At 40.8% G+C, this 25,245-nt stretch overlaps 1 protein-coding gene across 24 annotated transcripts in view; it reads left to right on the top strand.

The window, feature by feature from the left end:
* Positions 1 to 25,245, top strand: part of DTNA (dystrobrevin alpha) — a 343,774-nt gene that overhangs the window by 286,834 nt on the left and 31,695 nt on the right. For 17 of the 24 annotated variants that reach the window (XM_075920735.1, XM_075920734.1, XM_025180845.2 and 14 more), the window contains 5 exons: positions 9,489 to 9,576; positions 12,522 to 12,640; positions 14,807 to 14,920; positions 21,805 to 21,901; positions 22,861 to 22,881. In XM_075920735.1, the coding sequence (XP_075776850.1) occupies positions 9,489 to 9,576; positions 12,522 to 12,640; positions 14,807 to 14,920; positions 21,805 to 21,901; positions 22,861 to 22,881 (439 nt within the window). The remainder of the gene's footprint in view (positions 1 to 9,488; positions 9,577 to 12,521; positions 12,641 to 14,806; positions 14,921 to 21,804; positions 21,902 to 22,860; positions 22,882 to 25,245) is intronic. The other 7 variants (XM_025180859.2, XM_025180861.2, XM_025180860.2 and 4 more) reach the window with 3 other exon arrangements.

Below are 25,245 nucleotides of genomic sequence, written 5' to 3'. Positions count from 1 at the left end.
TTGCTGTCAGCACATTTACCTCCCCTGGATGGGCTGAGGGCCCATTCCACTAGTGCATAGGCAATCTCAGTAGCAACTCTTTGAAAAGTGGTGAAGATTTGTAAGGCCTGGAATTCCTGGAATTCCATCCACGCTTTCATAAAGCATTATGCTTTGGTACAGGCTTCTTCTGCCAACACAACTATTAGAATTGCACATCCTCACAGTACGATATTTGATTACTGCTTCTCAGTCACCCCAGTGTGGAACATATATAAGAACTAGCACTCAAAGAAGAAATGGGGGTTGCTTACCTGTAATTGCAGGTTCTTTGAGATGCATGGCCCCTATCTGTAGTCCACAACCTATCCTCTTCCCCTCTACTTTGAATCATGACTACATTCATGGTAGAGAAGGAACTGAAGAGACAGTTGGTCCATAACTCCCCTTATACTCTTGATACTGAGCACAAGAAGACCCAAGGTACAGGTGCAGGCCAGCAGATACTACATGGAAGAAATTCTGGTCTCACGCACATGCGGCACATGTATACCCACATGTGCAATACCGATAGGGACTGTGCATCTTGAAGAGCCTCCAGTTACAGGTAAGTAACCCCATTTTGTAAAATGGATCTGAAATAAGCTGCATGGATTTTCTTTTGAAATTATGCCTACCATTTTCAGTTTTGTTTCTATTTCCAGATTTTCCTATAGCTGCAGTAGCATGTCATGTAAGATAATCCACTAGGAAATGTTTTGTCAATGCCCTTTTTATAAAGTCAGAAAGCAGCTTCCCTTCTGAGAGTAAAGTCCAGTCTGCTCCTGGACTATGGATCCAGGTTAAATTTACTACAGGTTGGACCTCCCTGGGCTGGCATCGTTGGGCAACAAGAGAATTTGCCGGATCAGAGGAGGTCTCCTGCCACTGGCCCCCAAGCTCATTACCTGCTACTGGCAGGCTGTCCCAGCAGGGAACCCTGCCTCACCCTTCTCCACCCCAACCTGGCTACTGCTGGCTCCCTGGGCAGCACAGGCTCCAGTTCATGCCACGATGTTCCAGTCCCATGCGTAGGGGGGCAGCTGCGGGGTTGGTGCCCTAGCCAACAGCAGCTCCAGCCCTAGCCCCAAGCAACTAGGGGAAGCCATGGGTCTCTGGTCTCAGCCCCATGCTCCTAGGGGTTGCTGCAGGGACTCTGCCCCGTGTGGCCACAGGGCTCTGGACTCAGCCCTGCCCTCCCAGGGGGTGCTGGATGCTGCTGTGGAGCTCAGGCCCTGGTCTTGTGCTGCCCCCAGCCGGGCTGCCTACCCTGATATCCTGGCTGGCTGGCCCTTCTGCCCTTAGGCTCCTGGGTTTTCTGGTTCAGGAGGTCTGTGGTCCTCCCAGACCACAGATGTTGCCAGACTACAGAGGGCCAGATTTTGGAGGTACAACCTATACAGTTCATTGTTGCTGTACTAACAAGCAAACTGCATTTATTTGTAATGACAAGATTTGATAACAATCCGTTCAAATACTACTAGCATGTGGAATTTCATTTCTGTCTCAATATTTCAACAAGCAAGACTTTTTTGTAACGTTTGTTTTGCAGTTGGCAAGTAAGACTGGAAGAGGGCTGGATGGAAGGGTGTTCAGAGTGAGGCTCCCACCCTAGGCTGGTGAAGCTTGAATGTGTCTTATTTCTGATATATTTAGATTTCAGAGAAAAACACCAGCCAGAGCACTGTCATGGTTCCCTGTTGGCTTTTGTTCTTTATCCTCTGAATTGTACCTGATTATTAATAAGTATCTTATTGTTATAGTGGCAAGCTCACATAAATACAGTTAGAGTATCCACATGTGCAGCAAAGACAAGATACAAATTGTGTCCTAGCACATGCCTTTCATGTTGCTGAAGGGTAGATGGGTAATGAATGACAAAGCTCTTAATTGTGCAAATAATTGAAGCAGATCGGGATACAAAACATCAAATTACTGACATTTAAAGATTGCAGTCCCAGCATCCTTGATTTAAAAAAGCTTCAATAATTAACATGAGCTGCCAACTTGTCTTTGACACAGAAAATTAGCTTCAAAAGACAGTAGTCTTAGGCGTGCAGCGAACAGTGCCCACCAAGGGTACGTCTAGACTACAGGCTTTTGTCGACAGAAGTTTTGTCGACAGATACTGTCGACAAAACTTCTGTCGACAAAGAGCGTCTACACTACATTCAGTTCTGTCGACAAAGCAAGCTGCTTTGTCGACTTGGTAGTGTAGACGCAAAGGACAGTTTACATGCAATAACACCTTCTGTCGACAGAAACTCTGTCGACAGAAGGCGTATGCCTCGTAAAATGAGGTTTACCAGCGTCGACAAAACTGCTGAGTTCTGTCGACGTTATGTCGACAGAACTCAGCGGTAGTGTAGACGCAGGTATAGTTTTATCGACAAAAGTCCACTTTTGTCGACAAAACTCTGTAGTGTAGACACACCCCAATAGTCCTTTTTACATTCTTTTCAGCTCCCAAGTGACAAATAGAGAAGGAAGAAAATATTTCCACCTGGGGAAAGATAAGAAAAGCAAACATTCAGAAGCCATCTTGTGTTTCTGTGGGGATACTCTGCTATAGATATTGGACATCAGATGTGCACTATACTCTGTAGTAACTAACTGAAGTTTTATTATCATGGAATGCTACATGAGGTCTGCTTTCAGGACACACATGATTATTATTAATCATTTCATGGTACTTCAACTATCATATGACAACACACAGCTTCAAATAGCATTGAGGCTCTTGCCTCAATGATATATCTGGCAGTCTAACATGAACCCATACCAGCAACAAAATTAATGATTAGAGCTGGAACTTGAAACTCATGTCATTACTGCACATTTGGTAACAAAAAACCCCTCCCTCCTAAAATGCTTACATAATAGTCACAAGAAAGTAAAATAAGACTGTATAGGCCTTAAAGAACACCACCACCCCAAAAAAACCCAGTCATACCCAAAAACCTGAAGTCCCAGATCATCTATGGCTATAAATCAGTGTCCAAGTGAAGTCAGTGGAATACATTGATCTGTGTCAGTTCAATATCAGTCAGCCCCAGTACATTTTTTTTAAATAATCCTTTCGTGCCCTGGAAATAAATTTTACTTTTAAAATACTTTTCACCATCCGTGTTTACTTCTTCCATTTCATTTTCTGTCATTTAGACATTGAAACTATGGCCCAGTCTCATCAGTTTCACTGTTTCTCACCGTTTTGGTTTAGTGTGGTTGAGTTTGAGTCTTCAGTATTTCAGAAAACTACATAAATGAGGAAGCAACCTGTTTATTATAAACTAGTATGTCCAACTCACCCGCTGCATTCTGGCCCTTAAATCATAGAATATTGTACAGATTATAAATATGTAAAACAGTATTACTTATTTCTCGAAAATGTTTGATTCATTTTAGATTTCATAAAAATCATGGAAGTTAGAAGAGATTCCAGAAGACTGGAAAAGGGCAAACATAGTGCCCATCTATAAAAAGGGAAATAAGAATAACCCAGGGAACTACAGACCAGTCAGTTTAACTTCTGTGCCAGGAAAGATAATGCAGCAGGTAATTCAGGAATTCATCTGCAAACACCTGGAAAATAATAAGGTGATAGGTAACAGCCAGCATGGATTTATAAAAAGAAAATCATGTTAGACCAATCTGATAGCTTTCTTTGATAGGATAATGAGTCTTGAGGATAAGAGAGAAGCAGTGGATGTAGTATACCTCGACTTTAGTAAGGCATTTGATACAGTCTCGTGTGACCTTCTTATCAATAAACTAGGCAAATACAACTTAGATGGGGCTACTATAAGGTGGGTGCATAACTTGCCAGATGACTGTTCTCAGAGATTAGTTATTAACGGTTCACAATCGTGCTGGAAGGGCATAACAAGTGGGGTTCTGCAGAGGTCTGTTTTGGGACCGGTTCTGTTCAATATCTTCATCAATGATTTAGATGGTGGCACAGAGAGTATGCTTATTAAGTTTGCAGATGATACCAAGCTGGGAGGGTTGCGACTGCTTTGGAGGATAGGGTTATAATTCAAAATGATTTGGACAAACTGGAGAAATGGTCTGAGGGTAAATAGGATGAAGTTTAATAAGGTCAAATGCAAAGTACTCCACTTTGCAGAATGGGAAATGACTGTCTAGGAAGGAGTACTGCAGAAAGAGATCTAGGGGGGCATAATGAAGCAAAAGCTAAATATGAGCCAACAGTGTGACACTGTTGCAAAGAAAGCAAACATGATTCTGGGATGTATTAACAGGAGTGTTGTGAGCAAGACACGAGAAGTCATTTTTCCGCTCTACTCTGCGCCGATTAGGCCTCATTTGGAGTATCGTGTCCAGATCTGGGCACCACATTTCAAGAAGGGAGTGGAGAAATTGGAGAAGGTCCAGAGAAGAGCAACAAGAATGATTAAAGGTCTAGAGAACATGACCTATGAAGGAAGACTGAAGGAATTGGGCTTGCTTAGTTAGAAAGGAGAACACTGAGAGGGGGCATGATAGAGGTCTTCAGATATCTAAAAGGGTGTCACAGGGAGGAGGGAGACAAATTGTTCTCCTTCTGAGGATAGGACAAGAAGCAAAGGGCTTAAACTTCAGCAAGGGAGGTTTAGGCTGAACATTAGGAAAAACTTCCTAACTGTCAGGGTGGTTAAACACTGGAATAAATTGCCTGGAGGGGTTGTAGAATCTCCATCTCTGGAGATATTTAAGAGCAGGTTAGATAGACATCTATCATGGATGAACTAGATGGTACTGGGTCCTGCTGTGAGGGCAGGGGACTGAACTTGATGACCTCTTGAGGTCCCTTTCAATTCTAGTGTTCTATGATTCTATGAAAACCTTTGTTCTTAAATCACATCAACATTTATAAATTCCCCTTTAACTCTGAAATATCTAGGATTTATTCATATAAGTTAGACATAACATATTGTTGTACTAATTTAAGCAAAAATGTAAAATGTAAATAGGAGGGGATCTTCATTTGATAGAAAGTAGTTTCTCCTGGTTTTTAAAGACACCTGGATATACTGTACAGAACTACTTGGATTCATATTTCTGTGCTATTGCAAACTTAAGAGTGTTAAATATAGTCCTCATTATTTATAACTAAGGCCAGTGTTCCCTATAAGCTGTGCACTTGTATGGCCACTCAGGAGAGATTCAGATGCTTCCCAGCTGATTAGCAGAGCACCCATAACTAGATTTGTTTGTTTGTTTATTTGTTTGTTTGTACCGGTGGTGCACGTTCACACTTACCTCAGTGCACATAAAATAATGTTCATTACGTGGATGGAAGAAATCTGCACATGGATGGAAAAGAATAGAGGGAACACTGAGTAAAGCTATGGTTTGGTCAAGGAGGTTACAGAAGTCATGGAATCCAGGACTTCCAAAGACCTCCATGACATCAACCCCCAGATAGCCACAGGGTCCCACTGCCACAGCAGGATCCCAATGCAGCCCCCAACCACTGTGGACTGGGGAACCTCATTTTCCCCTTGCTGCAATAGGTGTGGGAGGGACCCCCTGGCTTCCAGGCTTAATAGGTGGCAGGGAGACCCCCCCACCACCACCACTGTTCCTGGCCCCTACAGGCAGAGGGGAGGCTCTGAGCGACTGTAGGGAGACCCTGCAACTACTGGCCAGGTCCTCCTACAGCTCCCAGCTGCAGGCAGAAGTAGACCCTGGACTTCTGAACCCCCACAGTTGGTTGGGGCCCTGGAATTTCCAGCCACTGAAGCTGCCCATCTACCACTCTTCTCCCATTATGTCATGGATGTTTTTAATAAAAATCAGTGGCAGGTAATAGACTTGGTGAAATTTTCCTTATTGCCCATCATGACCTATCCTTGACTTTTACTAAGCATATCTGTAACAAAAGCTTAGCCTTATTTGAAAGATACTATGTATACACAGTACTCTCATCCGTGTTCAGATAATAAAATTGTGATTATTTAAATTTTAAAAAATATTACAAACCTTTACAAAAATCAGAAGACAACTCCCATTTTACAGTGTCTTCAACTGCTTAGATTGTGCATTTGATTTCAGAATTAGGTATTTAGTTCATTCACATTTGGAAGAATATCCCTACAGATGTGATGGCTAGAAACTTGCTGCGTTTGTTTGTTTGTTTGTTTGTTTGTTTGTTTGTTTGTTTGTTTGTTTGTTTGTTTGTTTGAAATAAAGGCTTAGGTTCTGTAGAATACGAGTACGTCATAAAGCCCTTCTTTAATAGTGCTATTGCAAGCCTGGGTGGTTTGGCATTTTGGGGGCATTTGTAACCAATAATGACAATGTCAATCACATAATGAGAAGCCTATATAACCCTCTAATTATTGACTTTCTTGGGCTTTGGGGGCAAGCCAATGCCTATTTCCCTTGAAGCTACTGCACAATTGTGATTGAATTTATAGCAGGAAGCCCCACATTGTTCATAGAGCAGCATATACTTCAGTGCCCATCTCTAGGCTGAAGATATTGAGATCGGGGTAGTCTCATTTAACTGAATTAAGAGAGATTTGCTTTCACAGATAATAAACCTTCTGAGACATAGATAATTTGAGCCATTACCTCAAATGCCTCTTTGAAACACCATGGGGAGGCTTAATGCACTTTTCAAAGCAGCAGTGCAGTGTGGAGCCTGGGGTCCCGGTCAGCTGGGACTCCCCCATTCAGCCCGGGTCGCACACAGCATTTCAAAGCGGCAGCACTGCGTGAAGTCTGGAGCCCCAGGTGCCACATGACGCTGCCGCTCTGAAGCACCTTCCTTTTTTTCCCCACCCTTGCTGCCTCTTTCTGTTGGAGACAGTAAGGAAAGGGGAAACGACTAGTCGACTAGCCTGTCGACTATATGAGAAGCATTTGCTTATTGTTCACATCCCTACCCTGTTCTACTCACATATCCATTGTTCCAAGGTTTAGTCCATTCTTAGGAATGGATGTAGATGGATCCTCCATGGGCAGTTCCATGGCTCAATTCATATCTCCCAACTCTCTTCTGATCACACACAGACTGGAACAGGAACATCACTTCTTCCAATTCAAAAACCACACTCTGTTTTCATTGGCTCTTCTAGCTTCCTGTCAACTCATTTCCTGCTTCCCTAGCATTTCTGGAGACTTTCTAGGACCCACTGTTCATGGTTTTAACCCTCACAAGCAATTTAGTTAACTGAATGGCTGGAAACACATTCATTATTGTCCTGTTGACATACCTCTAGTTGTAAGGGGGAAAGGAAGAGAGGTAGTTGGTAGTGGCTTATGATTGTTGTAATAAACCATAAATCCAGTGTCTCTGTTGAGTCGATGGCTTTGTGTTGAGCAAAGTTATGAATTTAAGTTCCCAGGCTTGTCTTTTGAAAGTGTTGTGCACAGGGCCAGTGTTAGGCTCGCTGGGACCCTGGGCAGATACTAAAGAGTGGGTCCCCCCCCCACTATACCTCCCTTACCTGCTCACACCTTGGATTTCTTCAGCATTCCTGAAGCCAAATATTTGAGGCTCATCAGCTATTCATATAAACACTTTACATTATAAGTAATGAAATCTTGAGCTTTCTCAAAGGGATACCTCATTCACCCTTGCTAAGACATTGCTTATAAAATGAGATAAACTGTAAAAACCAGAAATTTTAAGTGACTTTATTCATTTGTAAAATTGCTATTTTAATTAATCCTTTTAGCTGGACTTCAGACATTTGCTACTTTGTAAATCCATATCATCATCTGTGATTTTTTTCAGGGTTTATAATATGGTTGTAAATTGCCTCACAAATAAATGACAATTGAGTCTGGAATACCTACTTTTGTCACAGTTGTTATAAAATGTCTTCGTGGAAAATGCTGAAAATGAACTATGTTATCACTAAATTATTCCTTATTGTGGTTTGTGTAATTTTTTGGGTTTGAGAGTTATTCACCTGGAGGGATTTTATTGTTTGTTTGTTTGTTTGCTTGAGTAATATAGTAGTATTGTGGATTAAGTGTGTGGAAGAAACACAGTTGATTATAAATTGGGAATGTATTCACTTGCACAATCAATTAAAAGGGAAAATTACATTGAGCTTGGCTCTTTTTTCACAAAAGTGTAAATCAGGAGTACATTGCAACCAATGGTGTGAGATGAGAAATAAATCTTTTGTATATACAATAAATTAAACATAATTTTTCCAAGTTGCCAACAAATGAATCCAAGACACTACCCATACATACTTCAAGCTTTACTTCTAACTCGCAGTAGAATCCTTCAAGCATTAGACCCCCAACTAAAAGATTCACCTTGTGGTTCCTTGAGTTACTGTGGGATATACTTGTAAGAAGCATTACAATTTCTAATGCATCCCAAAGCTGAACACTCATATATAATACTTTTTATTATGAGTTATTTCTTTTCTCTTGTATATAATTAAAAACAACAGTATGTGAGCTAAAACTTGGCTTTTGAAGGTATTATTTAGGTTCAAGTCTTTATTTTCAGCATTCTTTTAACTGGTTTTGGTCTGCTTGACTCTCTTTAAAGTTGTAACTATTTAGAAAATTCAAAGGTTTTCATTTTTGTAATTTTGCACTAATTTAACTATAGGTGAATGATCTGATTTGCCTTTGATATTTCTGGAATAAGAAGTATAAACAGATGAGATATTTTAAAGTGATTCTAGCATATAAGCAGTAAGGTTTTTTAATATATTTTAACCTAACAACAGATCTTTGTTAATATTCTGAATGACGGACCTTTAAAAGTATACTCTTTTAGAAAATGTAATGGCTAATGTAGTCTTAAGAGGTAGATGATTTTATTAATTTTAAAATCAATAGATGTTGCGGGGCAATTGCTTGTCCCTACATGATGATCTGACAATTTACCTCCAAGTATCAGAAACTCAGAGAAGAGGCTGAAACCTACTATTGTTTCTAGATGATTCAACAAAAGTTAATATAGAAAAATCACACACTGATCAGAGACCCTGAATTTTACTGCAGTCTACTAATTTCACCCTTCTGCATCGACAAAGGCTACAGGACTCTAGGAAGGATCCACCCCTCTGTAGAAGTCATGCCAGAGAAATTGCCCTAGGGGACTTGGCCACTTCTTCCCCCAGCCAGAGGCACTGTCCTGGGAGCATGCTAGCCAGCTGAATATCTGCCCTCCCTCTCAATGCAGTCAGATGAGTCCTTTATGCCACTATGGCTCACTTCACTCAGAATTTCTGCAAGGAGGAGTCAGGGCTATGTATGGCCGACATAACGCAAGGTGAATTGAATTCTCTCACCTCATCAGTATGTTCAAAGCACCATAGGTTATTAATTAAGAGCAGTCTTCATTGTCATTGTTTGTTTTAACATAGTTCTGGGTATTTTCTTGTAAATTGTGCAATGGGAAATAATGGACACTATAACAAAGTGACAACTGTGCCTTCTGTATACTGATGCCTCTCTCCTTTTTCCCCCACCCCAAATCTGAGCAGCATGCTTGACAGTGCGAGCCGTCTAGATGAAGAGCACAGACTGATCGCCAGGTATGCAGCGAGACTGGCAGCAGAGACGTCTGCATCAGTAAGTGGTTTTAATTGGGGAAAGTAAAGGTTTCTGATTGTTCTTGTTTCTGAAGTACAAGGACTTGTCACCATCAGAAAATTTACATCTGGCAACCTTGATGGTTCACAGATAATTTTATTGGGGGATATTGTTATGTAATAAAGAACACAAATGCTTTCTTGCAGCTAGCTTAGTGATGAGTGTATACATTAACCTTGTGATGTTTAAACAATTCAAACTAAGGAAACCGCTGCCCTCACCCACCATTATTCTACCATCTCCAAATCCAAAAACAGGAAGATCGCTTGGGACATCTGAACTCAAAGTGGATTGGAAGATAGATTGTTAACAAAGGTTAACAATTTAAAGGTAAAAAGAAGGGGGTGAATCTGTTTCATTTCTTAGCTCAAATACCATAGCCACCAGAGACTTATGTGCGGAATATTTTAATTAATGATCTTGGATAGGGTGATTTTAATGACCCTTGCGTTAGCCTTGGTCACTTCTTCCCCCAGCCAGAGGCACTGACCTGGGAGGATGGTAGCCAGCTGCACATCTGCCCTCCCTCGTCAGAACAATAACTATGCTACTGTAAATCTCAGAATAAAATGGGATGACTTGTGAAAGCTTACTCTATTCAGACTAAAAGAGAAACCTATCGGAAGTGTATACAATCCTAGGGTATGTCTATACTGAAACACTATTTTGAAATAACTAGCACTATTCCAAAATAACTTAATCCGTGTCTACACAGCAGGCAGTTATTTCAAAATAGTGTCAAAATACTGTCAAGCTGGAGGACTTCTTACTCCGACTCCTGTAACCCTCATTGTATGAGGAGTTAGGGAAGTCGGAGGAAGTGCACTCTGTTTCAAAATATGGGCTGTATAGATGCTCCCTATTTCAAAATAAGGTATTTTGAAATAAGCTACACAATTGACATAGCTCAATTTGTGTAGCTTATGTCAAATTATGCCCTAGAGTCTAGACTCACCCTTAAATGGCATAAATAAGTTCAGCCGAGTTTCCTTTATATCCATCTCAGCAGATTTGATAGAACAAAGAAGCATAAATGAAAGTTAGGTGAACAGAAGCTCTGGACAGGATATCAGGAAGCATATTTTCACTCTTGATGTACACAGTGAAGTCAGCTGATAGCCAAATAAGGCAAGTTTGTTCATGTTAAAACCGTGAGCCAAATTCATATCAGGGGAAAGCAGTAGGGCTACTGTGGAGATGAATTTGGCCCATGGTATTTAGCCATCTATCTTACTTAAGACTTCACAATGTCCAAGGAGCAGGGACAGCAGGGAGGAATGCACACACAATCAGATCATTTCAGTATCAGTTGACTGATAAATCGGTCACTGTCAGATTCAGAATGCAGCTCCACTCAAATACAAGGGAACCTTTCATCTGTAGCTGATTCATCTTATCACTGAAGGATAATAATTTTTTATCTAACCAAAATGCCCTGCTAATGATGTGCATGGGTTGGAAAACTCTATTACTGAAGACTGAAATATTGTCTGTATCTATCTCTTTGCATTTTCTATACAGCACCTACCATCAGGGCATCTTAGTGTCATGAATCTGTATGGAGAAAGAGTATTTAAATAAACAAGAAACAGATATGGTTTGGATGGATATGCTAAGCTTTCTCCTTCCCATCAATATCCCACCTTTTTCTATGTCTTTTAAATAGACAGTTCAAAGGAGAAAGTGAAGAAAGGCCTTCTGTGAAGTGGAGCTCTCAGAACAGATGTGGCAATCACAAATTCTGTAACTAAAACCAGAAATGTGTTTCTCCTATGTGTTGTATAAAAACAGAGTCTAGCAAGGAGAGGAATATATTTCTTTTTGAGGGCTAATGCTAGAGGCTGCAAAGCACTGTAGATAATGCTTAATCCTTCCATGAATGCAGTGGACTGGACTAGATGACCTATCGAGGTCCCTTCCAGTCCTTTAGATTCTATGAGAAGATCAGGTCCCATTTGTAAAACTTCCACTTCAGATCATCCTTAAAGTGAGACAGTCCCATTTGCAGTAGTTGAGGGTACTCAATTAGATTGTCACTTGCAAAATCCTTATCTGTACACCCTGGAGTTCAAAATAATAATTTAGATGTCTTAGAATACTTTTAATGGCTGAATTCATCCCTGCACTGCATCAGGATGTATAAAATATTTTTAAGAACATAGTAACTTTTGGTTATTGATGACAAATGTGCAAAGGCAGTACCCCAATAAAGTTGTAATGAGATTGGTGTGAAATCCACTAATTAGAAAATGGATCGGTTGACAATTAAATGCTGTGGAACAGCTTTGCTGAAAGTGTCAATAGGTATATCAGAGATTCAGTCATACAGACGATGCACTGAACTACATCCTGAATAAAATGTGGATGATGAAAGAGGATTTACCACGGAGAAATTTGCTGTGCTTTCTTGGGACAAGTGACTTTTCTAAACACGGTGAAGTGGGATGAATGTTTTCTTGTTTTTCGTTTGAGTGGAAATTCCTTTTTTCTCATGTGGCAAGTCTCAATGGCCTTCTCTACAGCATAATCATTAGGAACCATATTACAGAAGCTACCACTAACAGTGCAGCTTCATCAGTGCTAAGCCCCTGCTAAAGATGAGGTCCGGAATTTTTATCAGCGTTCCCTGGAAAATTCCTTGGAGGAGTTACAATGACTTGGTGGTAAACATTCAAGCATTATCTAGCTTAGTGCTTACTCTGTTGTTGCTACATTGTCAGTTGCACTAATAGTGGAATATGCTGTAATATAGATTTTTGTTTAATTTTATTTTAGCGTAGAGAGCCCAGGTCATCAATAGCATTGAGATTCCAGGATGCCTTGCCAACTTAAGATATACTTTTGTGGATACTGTTGACCATACTTTTAGGTGTAGATGAGTGCATGGAGATTTTTAATAATGAACCCAAACTTTTTTACCACAGCAGCAACAGCAGCAGCAACAGCAGCAGGGTCAGCAGAGAGGTGCCTCAGATATCTCTTTCACCATTGATGCAAATAAGCAACAAAGGCAGCTGATTGCAGAACTTGAAAACAAGAACCGGTAAGTCTCTAGAAAATGCCTGCCTTTGTTTAGAACCATGCAATTTACGTCTGTTTGTTTTTAACATTTCTTCTCACTTGTTTTTGTGTACATGCTCTCTTTAGATCTGGATCTAGTTATCAAGACAGGAAACAGGTTGCCTAGATAGCCAATATCAATGTACGTGTGGCAAAATTGTGGCAAGCCACTTTTAAGGCATTACAGAATCAGCCTGTGTTTTCAAAAATCCTTGCAGAGGATTAAAAATAAAAATCCCATTATGATTCCAAACTCAAAAACATCTTTGGTGCCCTCTTTATATTTATAGAGAAGAATATTCAAGCTCTCTAGAACGCAATCTGTGTGTGATAAATATAAGAAACAGTGATTGTAAAAAGACTATCAGAAAATTAGGCCTTTGATACACAAATAGCTGAAATTGAGAAACAGGCAATGGGAAGTCTTTGGAATTAGGGGTCAGATGCCCAACTGGAGTAAATCAGACTAATGTCACTTCTTTTAGCAGAGCTACACTGATTTACACCAGCTGAGAATCTGGCCTTGTGTGTCAGACTCAAGATCACTGAATGGTAACTAATGTTGTCATACAGAGCTAAGTTCTGTGTTCTCTGCTTTTACTGGTAGACAGATGAGGAGTGACCAAAACCAGATGCATTTATAGCCCAGACTTTTGTGATGCCTTCTGTCACTGTAAAATAATTCTACCAGCTCTAGTGTTAGTTTGCTTTGTGGTGTTCAAATCTGCTTTTTAGTGTCTCATGCCTACCAAAGTGTAATGAAGAAAGAGTCTTTCACTAACATCAATAACCTTCATTCTACTTTAACAAAGCTGTGCAGCCTTGATCTGTGAGCACTCTTATGCACAGATTCATTTATAGTAAATCCTATTAAATGTATTTTCCCCAGAAGAGCTCCTCTCTCTCAGATCCACGGTTAAATTAAAAACATTTTTAAAAGTACAAATGGCATGTGCCTGATTGATGTAGAAGACAGGACAGATCATAGAATCATAGAATACTAGGACTGGAAGGGACCTCGAGAGGTCATCGAGTCCAGTTCCCTGCCCTCATGGCAGGACCCAGTACTGTCTAGAACAGTGGTTCTCAACCGGAGGCCATATGGCTCCCCAGGGGCCACGTCCTACCTCTATGGCGCCACATGGAAAAAACGGAACATTAGGTAAATTATATACCTTTTTTTCCAACTAACAGCAGCTATGAGGGGGGCCACAGAGGTGAACGAGACTCAGAAGGGGGCCATGAGCAAAAAAAGGTTGAGAAAACTGGTCTAGACATTTATCTAACCGACTCTTAAATATCTCCAGAGATGGAGATTCCACAGCCACCTTAGGCAATTTATTCCAGTGTTTAGCCACCCTGACAGTTAGGAACTTTTTCCTAATGTCCAACCTAAACCTCCCTTGCTGCAGTTTAAGCCCATTGCTTCTTGTCCTATTCTCAGAGGCCAGGAAGAACAAGTTTTCTCCCTCCTCCTTGTGACACCGTTTTAGTTACCTGAAAACCGCTATCATGTCCCCTCTCAATCTTCTCTTTTCCAAACTAAACAAACCCAATTCTTTCAGTTTTCCTTCATAGGTCATGTTCTCTAGACCTTTAATCATTCTTGTTGTTCTTCTCTGAACCTTCTCCAATTTCCCCACATCTTTCTTGAAATGTGGTGCCCAGATCTCGACACAATACTCCAACTGAGGCCTAATCAGCACAGAGTAGAGCGGAAGAATGACTTCTCGTGTCTTGCTCATAACAAACTTGTTAACTAGATATTATTCTAGTTTCTCTTAATTCCATGTGGCACATAGAATATTAACTTGCAAGAAGGAAGGAGAGGAATTCATTAATTGGGCCAAACAGGATCTTTGTCTCTGCTTTCCACAGAAAGCATCTTAAATTTAGCTCTAGTTTTATGGTCTCTTTTATGCAGGTCTTGCAGAAATGCCTTGCAGAGGGCTATAGCAAACATCAGCAAATGTATTCCAGTGATGACTGTTTCACTAAAGCTGAAATGTTCTATTGTTTGGAGCCTAGACATGATATCCTTATTGTTTCAGAGCTACAGACAGTTCTTCTTTTTGTAATAGTGGGGTTCTAGGCTGGTTCTATGGGAATACACTGACCTTTAGTCTTTTACTTACTATCCTCCCCCAAGAGAAATTTTACAGGAGATTCAGAGGCTGCGGCTTGAACATGAGCAGGCATCTCAGCCCACGCCAGAGAAGGCACAACAGAACCCCACTCTCCTTGCAGAGCTCCGACTCCTGAGGTAGGTATATATACCATGAAGAATTCCTTAGATAAGGGAAAATACACAAAATGTTCCTGTCCCAACGTTGTTGATTTTTTAAAAACATAAACAGTGTAATGTTGTTTCTGTTTAATTTAGATTCAGTATAGCCCATGGCTGTGTACGCAATTATATTTATGCTTAAAATTTTTCATGTGGGTAGTCCCTTTTACTACATGAGCATAAAATTAAGCATATGTGTAAGTGATACCGGATCAGGGACTTAGGTTGCAAATTCTTTGGAACAGGAACCATGCCTTACCCAAATATGTATAAATAACACCTAATCATACTCATGTGGGGAAAACTGATGATATTTCAGAACACTATCATGTGGGGAGCATTTGCATTAGCCTACACAAAATAAATAAATAAATAAAAGTAAATCAAAATAACTGGCAATTGACTAACTCTAGGTAAAAAAGGTTAGTGGGGTGTCCTGTAAAATATGCATACAAAACCAGTTAACTGCAATGTGGGTGCTCCTGAAACAATGAATTATAAAATATAGTATTTACAATCTACAAAATAGCACAGATAGCAAGAAATACATATCAGTTCATTATGGAAGTTCTCAGATGCCTCTATATGGGACTTGCATATAATCTACCCTCTCATGAGAGGATATAGAAATAACTTCATTTCTAAGCCCAGCTCCAGAGTGCAGTTGATGAAATGAGCATGGAAACTCATGTGTCAAGTGAATCAGTACAAAAGGTAATGATTCTTTTCCTGTGCAATAAATCTAAAAGACAACATGAGTAAACACAGAGGGTATGTCTACACTACCACCCTAGTTCGAACTAGGGTGGTTAATGTAGTCAATCGATTTAAATATCCCAGGCTTCATTTGCATCTTGCCGGGAGCCACCATTTTTAAATCCCCGGTAGTTCGGACTCCGTGCCCGCGACTACACGCGGCACGAGTAGGTAGTTCGAATTAGGCTTTCTAATTCGAACTACCGTTACTCCTCGTGGAACGAGGTCATCCTCGTACAACGAGGTGTAACGGTAGTTTGAATTAGAAAGCCTAATTCGAACTACCTACTCCGTGCCGCGTGTAGCCGCGGGCACGGAATCTGAACTACCTGGGATATAAAAATGGCGGCGCCTGGCAAGATGCAAATGAAGCCCGGGATATTTAAATCCCGGGCTTCATTTGCAACTTCGATTGACTACATTAACCACCCTAGTTCGAATTAGGGTGGTAGTGTAGACATACCCAGAGACTTTTTCTAGATGTTCCGGGTTGAATTAGGTGGATAACTTCTCTTAGCCTCCTGTTTGTAATCTGAGAATGTCAGGAAACTCTCCAACACCACATTCTACAGGCCACTTTCCTCTGATCCCACTGAGGAATACCAAAAGAAACTACACCATCTGCGCAAGAAACTCCCTGCAGTAGCACAGGACCAAATTTACTTAGACACATCCCTAGACCCCTGACTAGGAGATTCCATAAACCTGGAATCCTGGATGCTCCAGTCACCTCAGGCATCAGCCCCCCTTGGCAGGGTTATCCAGCTATGTGGTCTCTCTCCTCAGACTCTTTGTTACTAGCACTCCTAGCTGAGAGACCACTGACTTCCTAAAGAAACTACAGTGCATCTGTAATCTTCCTGAAAACAGCATCCTGGCCACTATTGATGTAGAAGCTCTCTATACCAATTATCCACACAGAAGTTGTGGTGGGAGAGGTCCAGGTTGGATATTAGGAAAAGCTATTTCACTAGGAGGGTGGTGAAGCACTGGAATGGGTTACCTAGGGAAGTAGTGGAGTCTCCATCCCTAGCAGTGTTTAAGTCTCGGCTTGACAAAGCCCTGGCTGGGTTGATTTAATTGGGATTGGTCCTGCCTTGGGCAGGGGGCTGGACTTGATGGCCTTCTAAGGTCTCTTCCAGCTCTGTGGTTCTATGATTCTATGAATGGACTACAAGCTTCAGGAACAGTATCAATGATGCCATAGCACACCTGTTGGCAGAGCGATGTGACTTTGTTCTCCACCACCACCGTTTTTTATTTGGGGAAAATTTATACTTTCAAGTCAGCGGCACTGCTATGGGTACCCACGTAGCCCCACAATATGCTAATATGTTAATGGATGACCTAGAAGAATGTTTCCTCAGCTCCCATCCCCCAGCACTCTTTCTCCTCTTATGCTACATTGATGACATCTTCATCATATGGAAAGAGGCCTTTGAATAATTCCACCAGGATTTCAACAATTTCCACCCCACTATCAACCTCAACCTGGAACAATCCACATGAGAGAGCCACTTCCTGGACACTACAGTTCAAATAAATGATGGTTGTTAATCACCGTCCTATACCAGAAATCTGCTGACTGCTATTCTTACCTACATGGCTCTAGCTTCTATCCAGGACAAATTACATGATCCATTCTTTACAACTAAGCCCTAAAATACAACCGTAGCTGTGTCTCCAATCCCTCGGGGAGAGACAAACACGCACAGGATCTTTATCAAGCTTTCTTAAAAGTTAAATACTCACCTGGGGAAGTGAAAAAACATGTTGACAGAGCCAGATGAATGCCCAGAAGTCACCTGCTTCAGGACAGGACCAATAAGGTGAATAGCAGAACCCCACTGGTTATCACCTGCATCCGCCAGCTAAAACCCCTGAAATACGTCATTGACAATCTACAGCCAATCCTGAAAAATGATCCCTCGCTCTCACAGACCTTGGTAAACAGGCCACTTACCTCCTACAGACAACCCCCACTTCCCCCAACCAGAAGCCAATACTCACCAGAAGCCACACAACACCACAGAAACACTAACCCAGTAACCTATCCCTGCAACAAGCCCATTGCCAAGTCCATCCACGTATCTATACATGCAACACCATCACAGGACCTAACCATATAAGCCACACCATCAGGAGCTCATCCACTAATGTGTTATATGCTATCCACTAATCCACATCCACTAATGTTATGTATACCATCAAGTGCCAGCAATGCCTCTCTGCCCTATATATCAGCCAAACCAGACACTCTCTATGCCAAAGTATACAAATCAGACATCAGGAAGGGTAGTGCACACAGACCTGAAGGGGAACGCTTTAACCTCCCTGGACGTTCAGTAATAGATTTGAAAGTCACCATCCTCCTACAAAAGAATTTCAAAACCCAATTACAAAGGGAGGCAGCCAAATTGGAATTCATTTGTAAATTCAGCACAATCATTTTAGGACTGAATAAGGATCTTAACTGGTTAACACAATGTGGTGTTTTAGATGCTGCTTGTAATTATTAGAACTGGGAGCACTGGCTGTTGTGAGTCTGGAAGCACAGGAAACAGGATGGAGCGGGGAGAAGATTGGCAGGGGCTGAGTGATAGTTACAGAGGGATGCAGCAACTTTGTAAAAAGGCTCCACTTTTGGTAAATAAAGTCCTGTTGAAGTTTGTTAGTACCTTGATTGCATGATACAACATTTTGGCTACAAGGATGGATTTTCTGCCTCTGAAACCACCTGCACCCTTTCTGCAAAGCCCAGGTGAGCCTCCAATTGCTTTTACTGCCTGGATTCATATGTTTGAGACTTATCTGCTTGCAGTCAGTGCTACAGAGAGTTCTGAAGTAAGAAAGCGTGCTCTGCTAATCCACTGCCTTGGAGCAGAAGGGCAGTGTGTATTTTACACTTTTCCCCTTGCAGATGATAAATGAGACTGCACTCACTGCATTAAAGAACTTTTTGTGCCAAAAGTGAATGTAATAGCTAATCGCTACAGATTTTGCCAGTGTGAGCAGAAACCAGGGGAGACTATAATGCAGTATATTGCTTCTCTGAGGAGTCTGATTGTAACTTGTGACTTTGGGAATATGGCAGATGAGATGATTAGACACCAGCTCATCGAGAAAACAACCATGCTTTGTGTAAGAGAAAGCTTGCTTCTAGAACCACAACTTACACTGGAAAAAGCAAGAACCATTGCTACCCAAATTGAGTCAGCTATAGCAGAAGCCAAAATAATTAGCATGAATACAAGAGGCCCAGTCCAGGCTGTGACTCCTTTGCAGAAAAGTCCACTATCATTGCAGACAAATAATTACAAGGAGAAAGCTAATGAAAAACCACAGAATCAGCAAATTCAAAGCACAGCAAAAGCATGCTTTCGCTGTGGATCTGCACAACAGCTCACAAGCTACACAAGATGTCCTGCAAAAGTAGCTCGGTGCAATCACTGCAAAAAGAGTGGGCATTTTGCTAAGGTATGCCACAGTAGACAGTCTAATCAACAGGTGCATGCAGTTACAATACCAGGTGTTACTGTGCTGATTGTGGACAAAATCACTGCTGCACATATTCCAGAACAGATAAGGTACGCTGTAAATGTTTCTGCCACACCTTCAGGCAAATCCCATCCTCGCCGCCAAAATGTTGTATCATTCAAGCAAGGTACTAACAAACTTCAACAAGACTTTCTTTACCAAAAGTGGAGTCTTTTTACAAAGCTGCTGCATCCCTCAGTAGCTCTCACTCAGCCCCTCCCAATCTTCTCCCCACTCCTTCCTGTTTCCTGTGCTTCCAGACTCCCAACAGCCAGTGCTCCCAGTTCTAATAATTTACAAGCAGCATCTAAAACACCACACACATTACAAAGGCAATGACCCTTTCTGATATTTACATCTCCACTTCAAATGCTGTGAATGACCACATCCACCCTGAGTTGATTAGCTTCATTAACACAAGCAACTTCTTCCTTATATATATCACATCTTCTGTAACTTCCACTCCAGTTCATCTGATGATGTGGGTTTTACCTATGAAAACGTATTCCTTAATGAATCTGTTAGTTTTTCAGGTGCCACAGGACTCCTCGTTGTTTTTGCAGATCCAGACTAACACGGTTATCCCTCTGAGACTTCTCTTATTTTTGTTTGCAATTTCTTAAACCTATTTTCCTTTCCATAATTGTCAGCTTTTCTAACCATTAGATACTCAGAAAGGGGAAAATCCAAGTACAGGAAATATCAAGTAGAAAATATATTAATCTTCTGGAAGAATAGACAAAACCTTACCCCAAACCTTGGTATACTAGGGCCATATCTACTCATATTGGTAAGCAATAACTCATGTGAGTAGTTCCATGGAAGTCAGTGATGCTGTTTGTGTGAGTAACTCCGTTGTTGTTAAAGGGCGCATAGTCTGGCTTTTAATATATAGGAAATATTTTTAACATTGCTGACATCTACCTTCTTCCATTTTGGAGAGGTTAGGGCAAAACCACCAATTTACAGGCATTGCAGGATGCATTTAAACATCATCTTTTATTATATAATATATATATCTGATTTTAAAATATAGTAGAGCGAGTATATAAAATAACACCATGTAAAATATTGTCAGTTACATTGTAACTTGCAGAGGGTAGCAGCTACAAGTAAAATATGATACAGACATCCTCAGACTCTAATTGTGTATCCCATATAGCCTGATTCAGCCCTCTGTTATATTGGTGTAACTCCCACAGCCATAAGAACAGGTCTACACTAAACCTGGAAGGTTACCTTAAGGCAGGGCTACTCAACTTTGGAAGCCCTGAGGGCCACAGTGATATTCACAGCACATGCGGAGGGCTGCAACTTAAGTGTGGATGCATATACATGCAAATATATGCAGATAGCTTCTTTCACACTAATGGGCATGAACACAAAGATTAAGGCAAGACTACATAACACACAGGGCCCATTTAAGTCAGTTCTGCTGATATCAATAAAATGCAATGTTTACCCGATTTCCACCCATACGACAGCACTTTTAATGAGCAATGACAGTCTAGGAATTAAACTGGTAAAATGCATATCAACAGAAGACCATTATATTGACTACTTATTTGTTTTGGCTCCCATCTGCGTGCTGAGTGTTGAGTCCCACTTAAACTCAAACCGCACTGCGGGCTGCAAACAAACAGGCCATGGGCCGCGTGTTGAATAGCCCTGGCTTATGGTATGCAACTCCAGCAACACAGAATATGTAGCTAGAGTTAGCTTACCGTAAGCTGATCTTGGCTGTGTCCACACAGCGGGAGGTTGACAGGAGCCAGCTGGACCTTCCCTCAGCATTTGGTTTTCAGGTCTATACTAAACCTGCTAATTCGAACACCAGAACATCTATTTCTGGTGCAGCGAAGTTAGACATGCCCTTAGTGGGAGCTAGACTTGTATAATTGAAGGCAGAATTGCATCACATTATTCTATTTAAATTGCTACAGGTTGTACTTGTACAGAATCAAAATATGCTCCAAGTTACATAGACTTAAGTCTATGCGCAGAGCTAGAATTTAACAGTAACATGCGCAGAGCTAGAATTTAAATGGTTATAAATGAGAACAGAATTTGGTTTGTAGCACCAAAAGCTATTTTCAAATAATTACATTTGAATACATGTAATAACTTGGACTCTAGCCTTCAAAAGGCACATTTCTCTGCTGTCTGGGTGAATTTCTGAATTCTTTTGGGCCTTTCCATCTCTACTTGCCCTGTGTCAATAACTCAGCCACACTCTCATGTCGTTAAGATATATTGTAACATTCTTCCAAATGTAAGCTAACTTGTATGAATCTGAAAAAATCATCCTTGTTCGGTGTCTTGGGATGAGATCTATGTCAGTATTTATTTTACCCCAGTCAGCATACTGAACCTTTTCTTTTCTTAACTTGAGGAATTTTCCAGTTTCTCAGTCTCCCCTAATTTGGACATTATTTTGAATTCACAGAATGTGTTCGCTTTCCTATAGCCTCATATGCTCCCCACTCTTAACTGAACTATTATAAAGTTTAGAAATTGTAAAGTTGATTGTGTGGTATCAGCTCTGATCCTAACTGCTTCTTTTTCAGACAGCGAAAGGATGAACTTGAACAGAGGATGTCTGCTCTTCAGGAAAGCCGGAGAGAGCTGATGGTACAGTTAGAAGGTCTCATGAAACTGCTGAAGGTAAGGTTTCCACTTGAAAGTCAAAGGAAATGAACAGGGGACTAGCAAACAAAAGAGAGATGTGTCATATTAATAAAATACCACTGAACATGAATATTTCCTCCCACATAATCCTTGTTTCCCATCTTTTTTATCTTTCTTAGCTCTGGCCACTCTAATACATTGGTTTTCAGGATCAGTAATGTACCCAGTTGATACTGTTCCTGTATTAACACCATGTCTTTATTGTCATCCTACCACTAAATGAATTAGGCAGCACTTGAGAGCAGTAGGACTAAATATTACCAGAAAATAATTGGAATTTGCTTGAATATGCCCTGTCACTGAATTATCGGTAATATGGTTGTCTAGAGGAGAGTTTTGGCCCCAGGGTCTTGCTCTGTCTTGAGTTATGGTGGTGGCCAGCCTTGATGCGTTCTTCAGATGCAAAGGAGTTGTACTATAATTAGAATGGGGAGTTTGACCAGCCATTTTATTTAGAGTATGATTCCAATGTGCTTCACTGCAGAAAATCTTGGGAATCACAAATTTGGGGACTGTGTCTTATGGTATTTGATGGTTTCCCCATCTTCCCTGACTCCCTAAAGGAAGAGAAGCTCCTGGGAGGGAAGCCAGGTCCTGCCCCTGGTGAGTGAGGTCCCCAGGGGCTATTGGAGAATGAGCCCACCCTTCACTTACCCTAGAGTGGTTCCTATTCAGTAAGACTGACCCAGCTCCTCACTGTGGCCCATTGGCTCTCACCACAGTGTACAGAGGGGCCCTCCTCCAAGGACATGCCACCTTGCCCCCCACCCCACCCCCTTCCTGGTGGTGGGTGTTTGGTGGGGAGGATTTCCTCCAATGGTCATTGGCTCTGTGCAAGTGCACCAGGTATGTATTAGTGAATCCAGGACTGCTATTTTTCAGTTTTTCACTTAAACCCCTCCTATTCTAACTCTGATGATCCAATTTTTCCTTAGGAAGAAGAACTGAAACAGGGAGTAAGTTATCTTATTGTAGGTCTCACTAACTCTTCAACAGGGCTATGATTACATGATTTTTGTTCCTTCTGTTTGAAATGTATGCTCATGCCTTGGATTGAGGATATTGGTAATGTGTTGCACTTCTTTAACAAGTTTTACTTGAGGTTTTCAAAGCACTTTACAGAATTAAATCTCACAGTCCCCTCTTGGATGTAACCAATAACTTGATATATTTTTCTCACTCCTCTAAAGTTACATCTATATTATGAGCGAGGGGTGTGATTCCCAGCTCACATAGACATACATGCGCAACTTCTCATCTGAGCTAGTGCCCTGAAGATAGCAACCATCTCAAGTACAAACGTGGCTGAAACCCATGAGTATGTATTCCAGCAAGCTTGTGCTACTGCTGCCCATGCTAGCTGGGAATCACACCCCTAACTTGTAATGTAGACATAGCCTAGATGAGGCCACTTTAGGGGTAAAAAGAGCAACTATTTAACTGTATACAACCATAGTACTCCACAACTTAGAACAGGGAGTGCAGAACACCACCACCATTCATAGTAAATAGACTATAATTACCTGAGTTGTAATTAACCCAGGATAATGGACTTGGAATCCCTTGTCATTCAGAAAGTGCCAGGGGATTTTTCCTGTCCACAAGCCATCAGGATCTTGGTTTTACATCTTCAAAAGCTGGCAATGGCAGCAGCAGCCAAGTGCCCCTTCTAAACAATAGTTTCTCGTTCAAAGCAGTGTGAGAATCTATATTAATATTATTGAGTTTTGAAAGATTAAATTGGTTTTTAGCCTTGTATAGAATTAAAATGGACACTGTGAAGTTTAGTTGGTTTCTAAAAAAAAGTGATCTGCCGAGACAGCCATCCCATTTAAAAAGGGAGCATAATGAGGAATATTTCATCGTAACACAGTAACACTGAGCCCCTCGGTTTCATCAAAAGATGTCAGTGCTAGGTACAGTAAACAGTCTGATGTACACTGGCTACAGGAGTGGTCATGTACTAGTTTATTTGTTGCTAGTGCACAGCCATGTTAGACTAATACATTTTGGGATGGAAAATAAATCTGTTGCAGCAAGACAGTTCTGGCTATAGTCCAGCAGGGAAGACGTACCAGAAGACCCCTCTAAATAAGTCTTTTGCTTTTTAATTTTACCTAATAATGTTAATAGCTTCTTTATATAAATTAGATGCCCTAAAAGTGAACGGATTTAAAAGCAAATCAAACAAAAATAGTGGTTTATTGTTTAATTAAAATATATTTGAGGCTATTACAAATATGTTTTTGCTTTCCACACTGTAATATTTAGAGCTTTTGAATAGTGACTTAACATTCAGAATGGCAGGTGATTACACTAATTATTTATTTACACTACTTCTCATCATTTCCTTTAAATGTTCCCCATTGATCCCTAATATTATGCTCTTTGATAGGCTCTTTGATAGGCTACTCTGCAGGGCTGTATTCATCCCTGGAGTAACTCAGTTGGAATTAATGGTCTAGATAAGTTTTTAGTGCTTGTGAACTTTCCATTTCTGTATTGCCACAAAGACACTTCCTCCCAAAAGAATAATGAAGTGATCACATATGTATTGTTTTCTTAATTGTCATGATACAACGCAACAGTACTATTTTCCTGGGCAGACTTTTTCCCTGTGAGATAGTTTGAGCTCCAGCAGAGGGAGCAATGGACTACAGATTCAATAAAAAGAGTGTTCAAGTCAAATGTATTATACTGAGTTATGCATTACAGTAGGTAACATGAACCATTTTTCAGTCTAACAAGGATCATTTAAAATCCTTACCACTTTGATCTAAATGGTGTACAACACAAAGGTCTCATAAAAAGGCATTCAGTTGCTGACAGCTGCAATCAGTTAAGAAACGAAGGCTGAAGTTTTTTAGGTCACCACAGTAATTGTGGCAGCTTTTCTCAAACTCCCTTGTCAACATGTCTCAATCCTGATCTTATGGCTCTAACTAAGGATTAAAAGTAATTCAGTCCTTGGTATTTGTGCTGAGACTTACAAGCAAGTCGGTCACTTAGTGTCAGTTGTAAACATAGTTTTTCAGACATTTATCATCTGTTTCTTGAGAGCTCGATGAAGACCGACTACTAACCTCACTTCACGTATGCCACTACAGACATCCACTGGTAACAACATTCAGCTGACATAGATATGGGCTGAATTTGATCTAGCAAAGTAGAAAAAAATTAAAAAAAATAGCTGCAGTCTTTCAAACCATCCAGAGTATAGACCTTTACATATTTCAACTTTCTGTTGGCTAATTTTGTCCAATATTACCCAAATGATGTAGTTAAAAGAAAAAAAATCATAATAGATGGAATACCCAATA

This window comes from Pelodiscus sinensis, chromosome 2, assembly GCF_049634645.1.
Source record: "Pelodiscus sinensis isolate JC-2024 chromosome 2, ASM4963464v1, whole genome shotgun sequence".
NCBI classification, from domain to species: Eukaryota; Metazoa; Chordata; order Testudines; family Trionychidae; genus Pelodiscus; species Pelodiscus sinensis.
The sequence above is the reverse complement of the archived record's forward strand: the minus strand, read 5'-3'. Positions and strand labels throughout refer to the sequence as shown.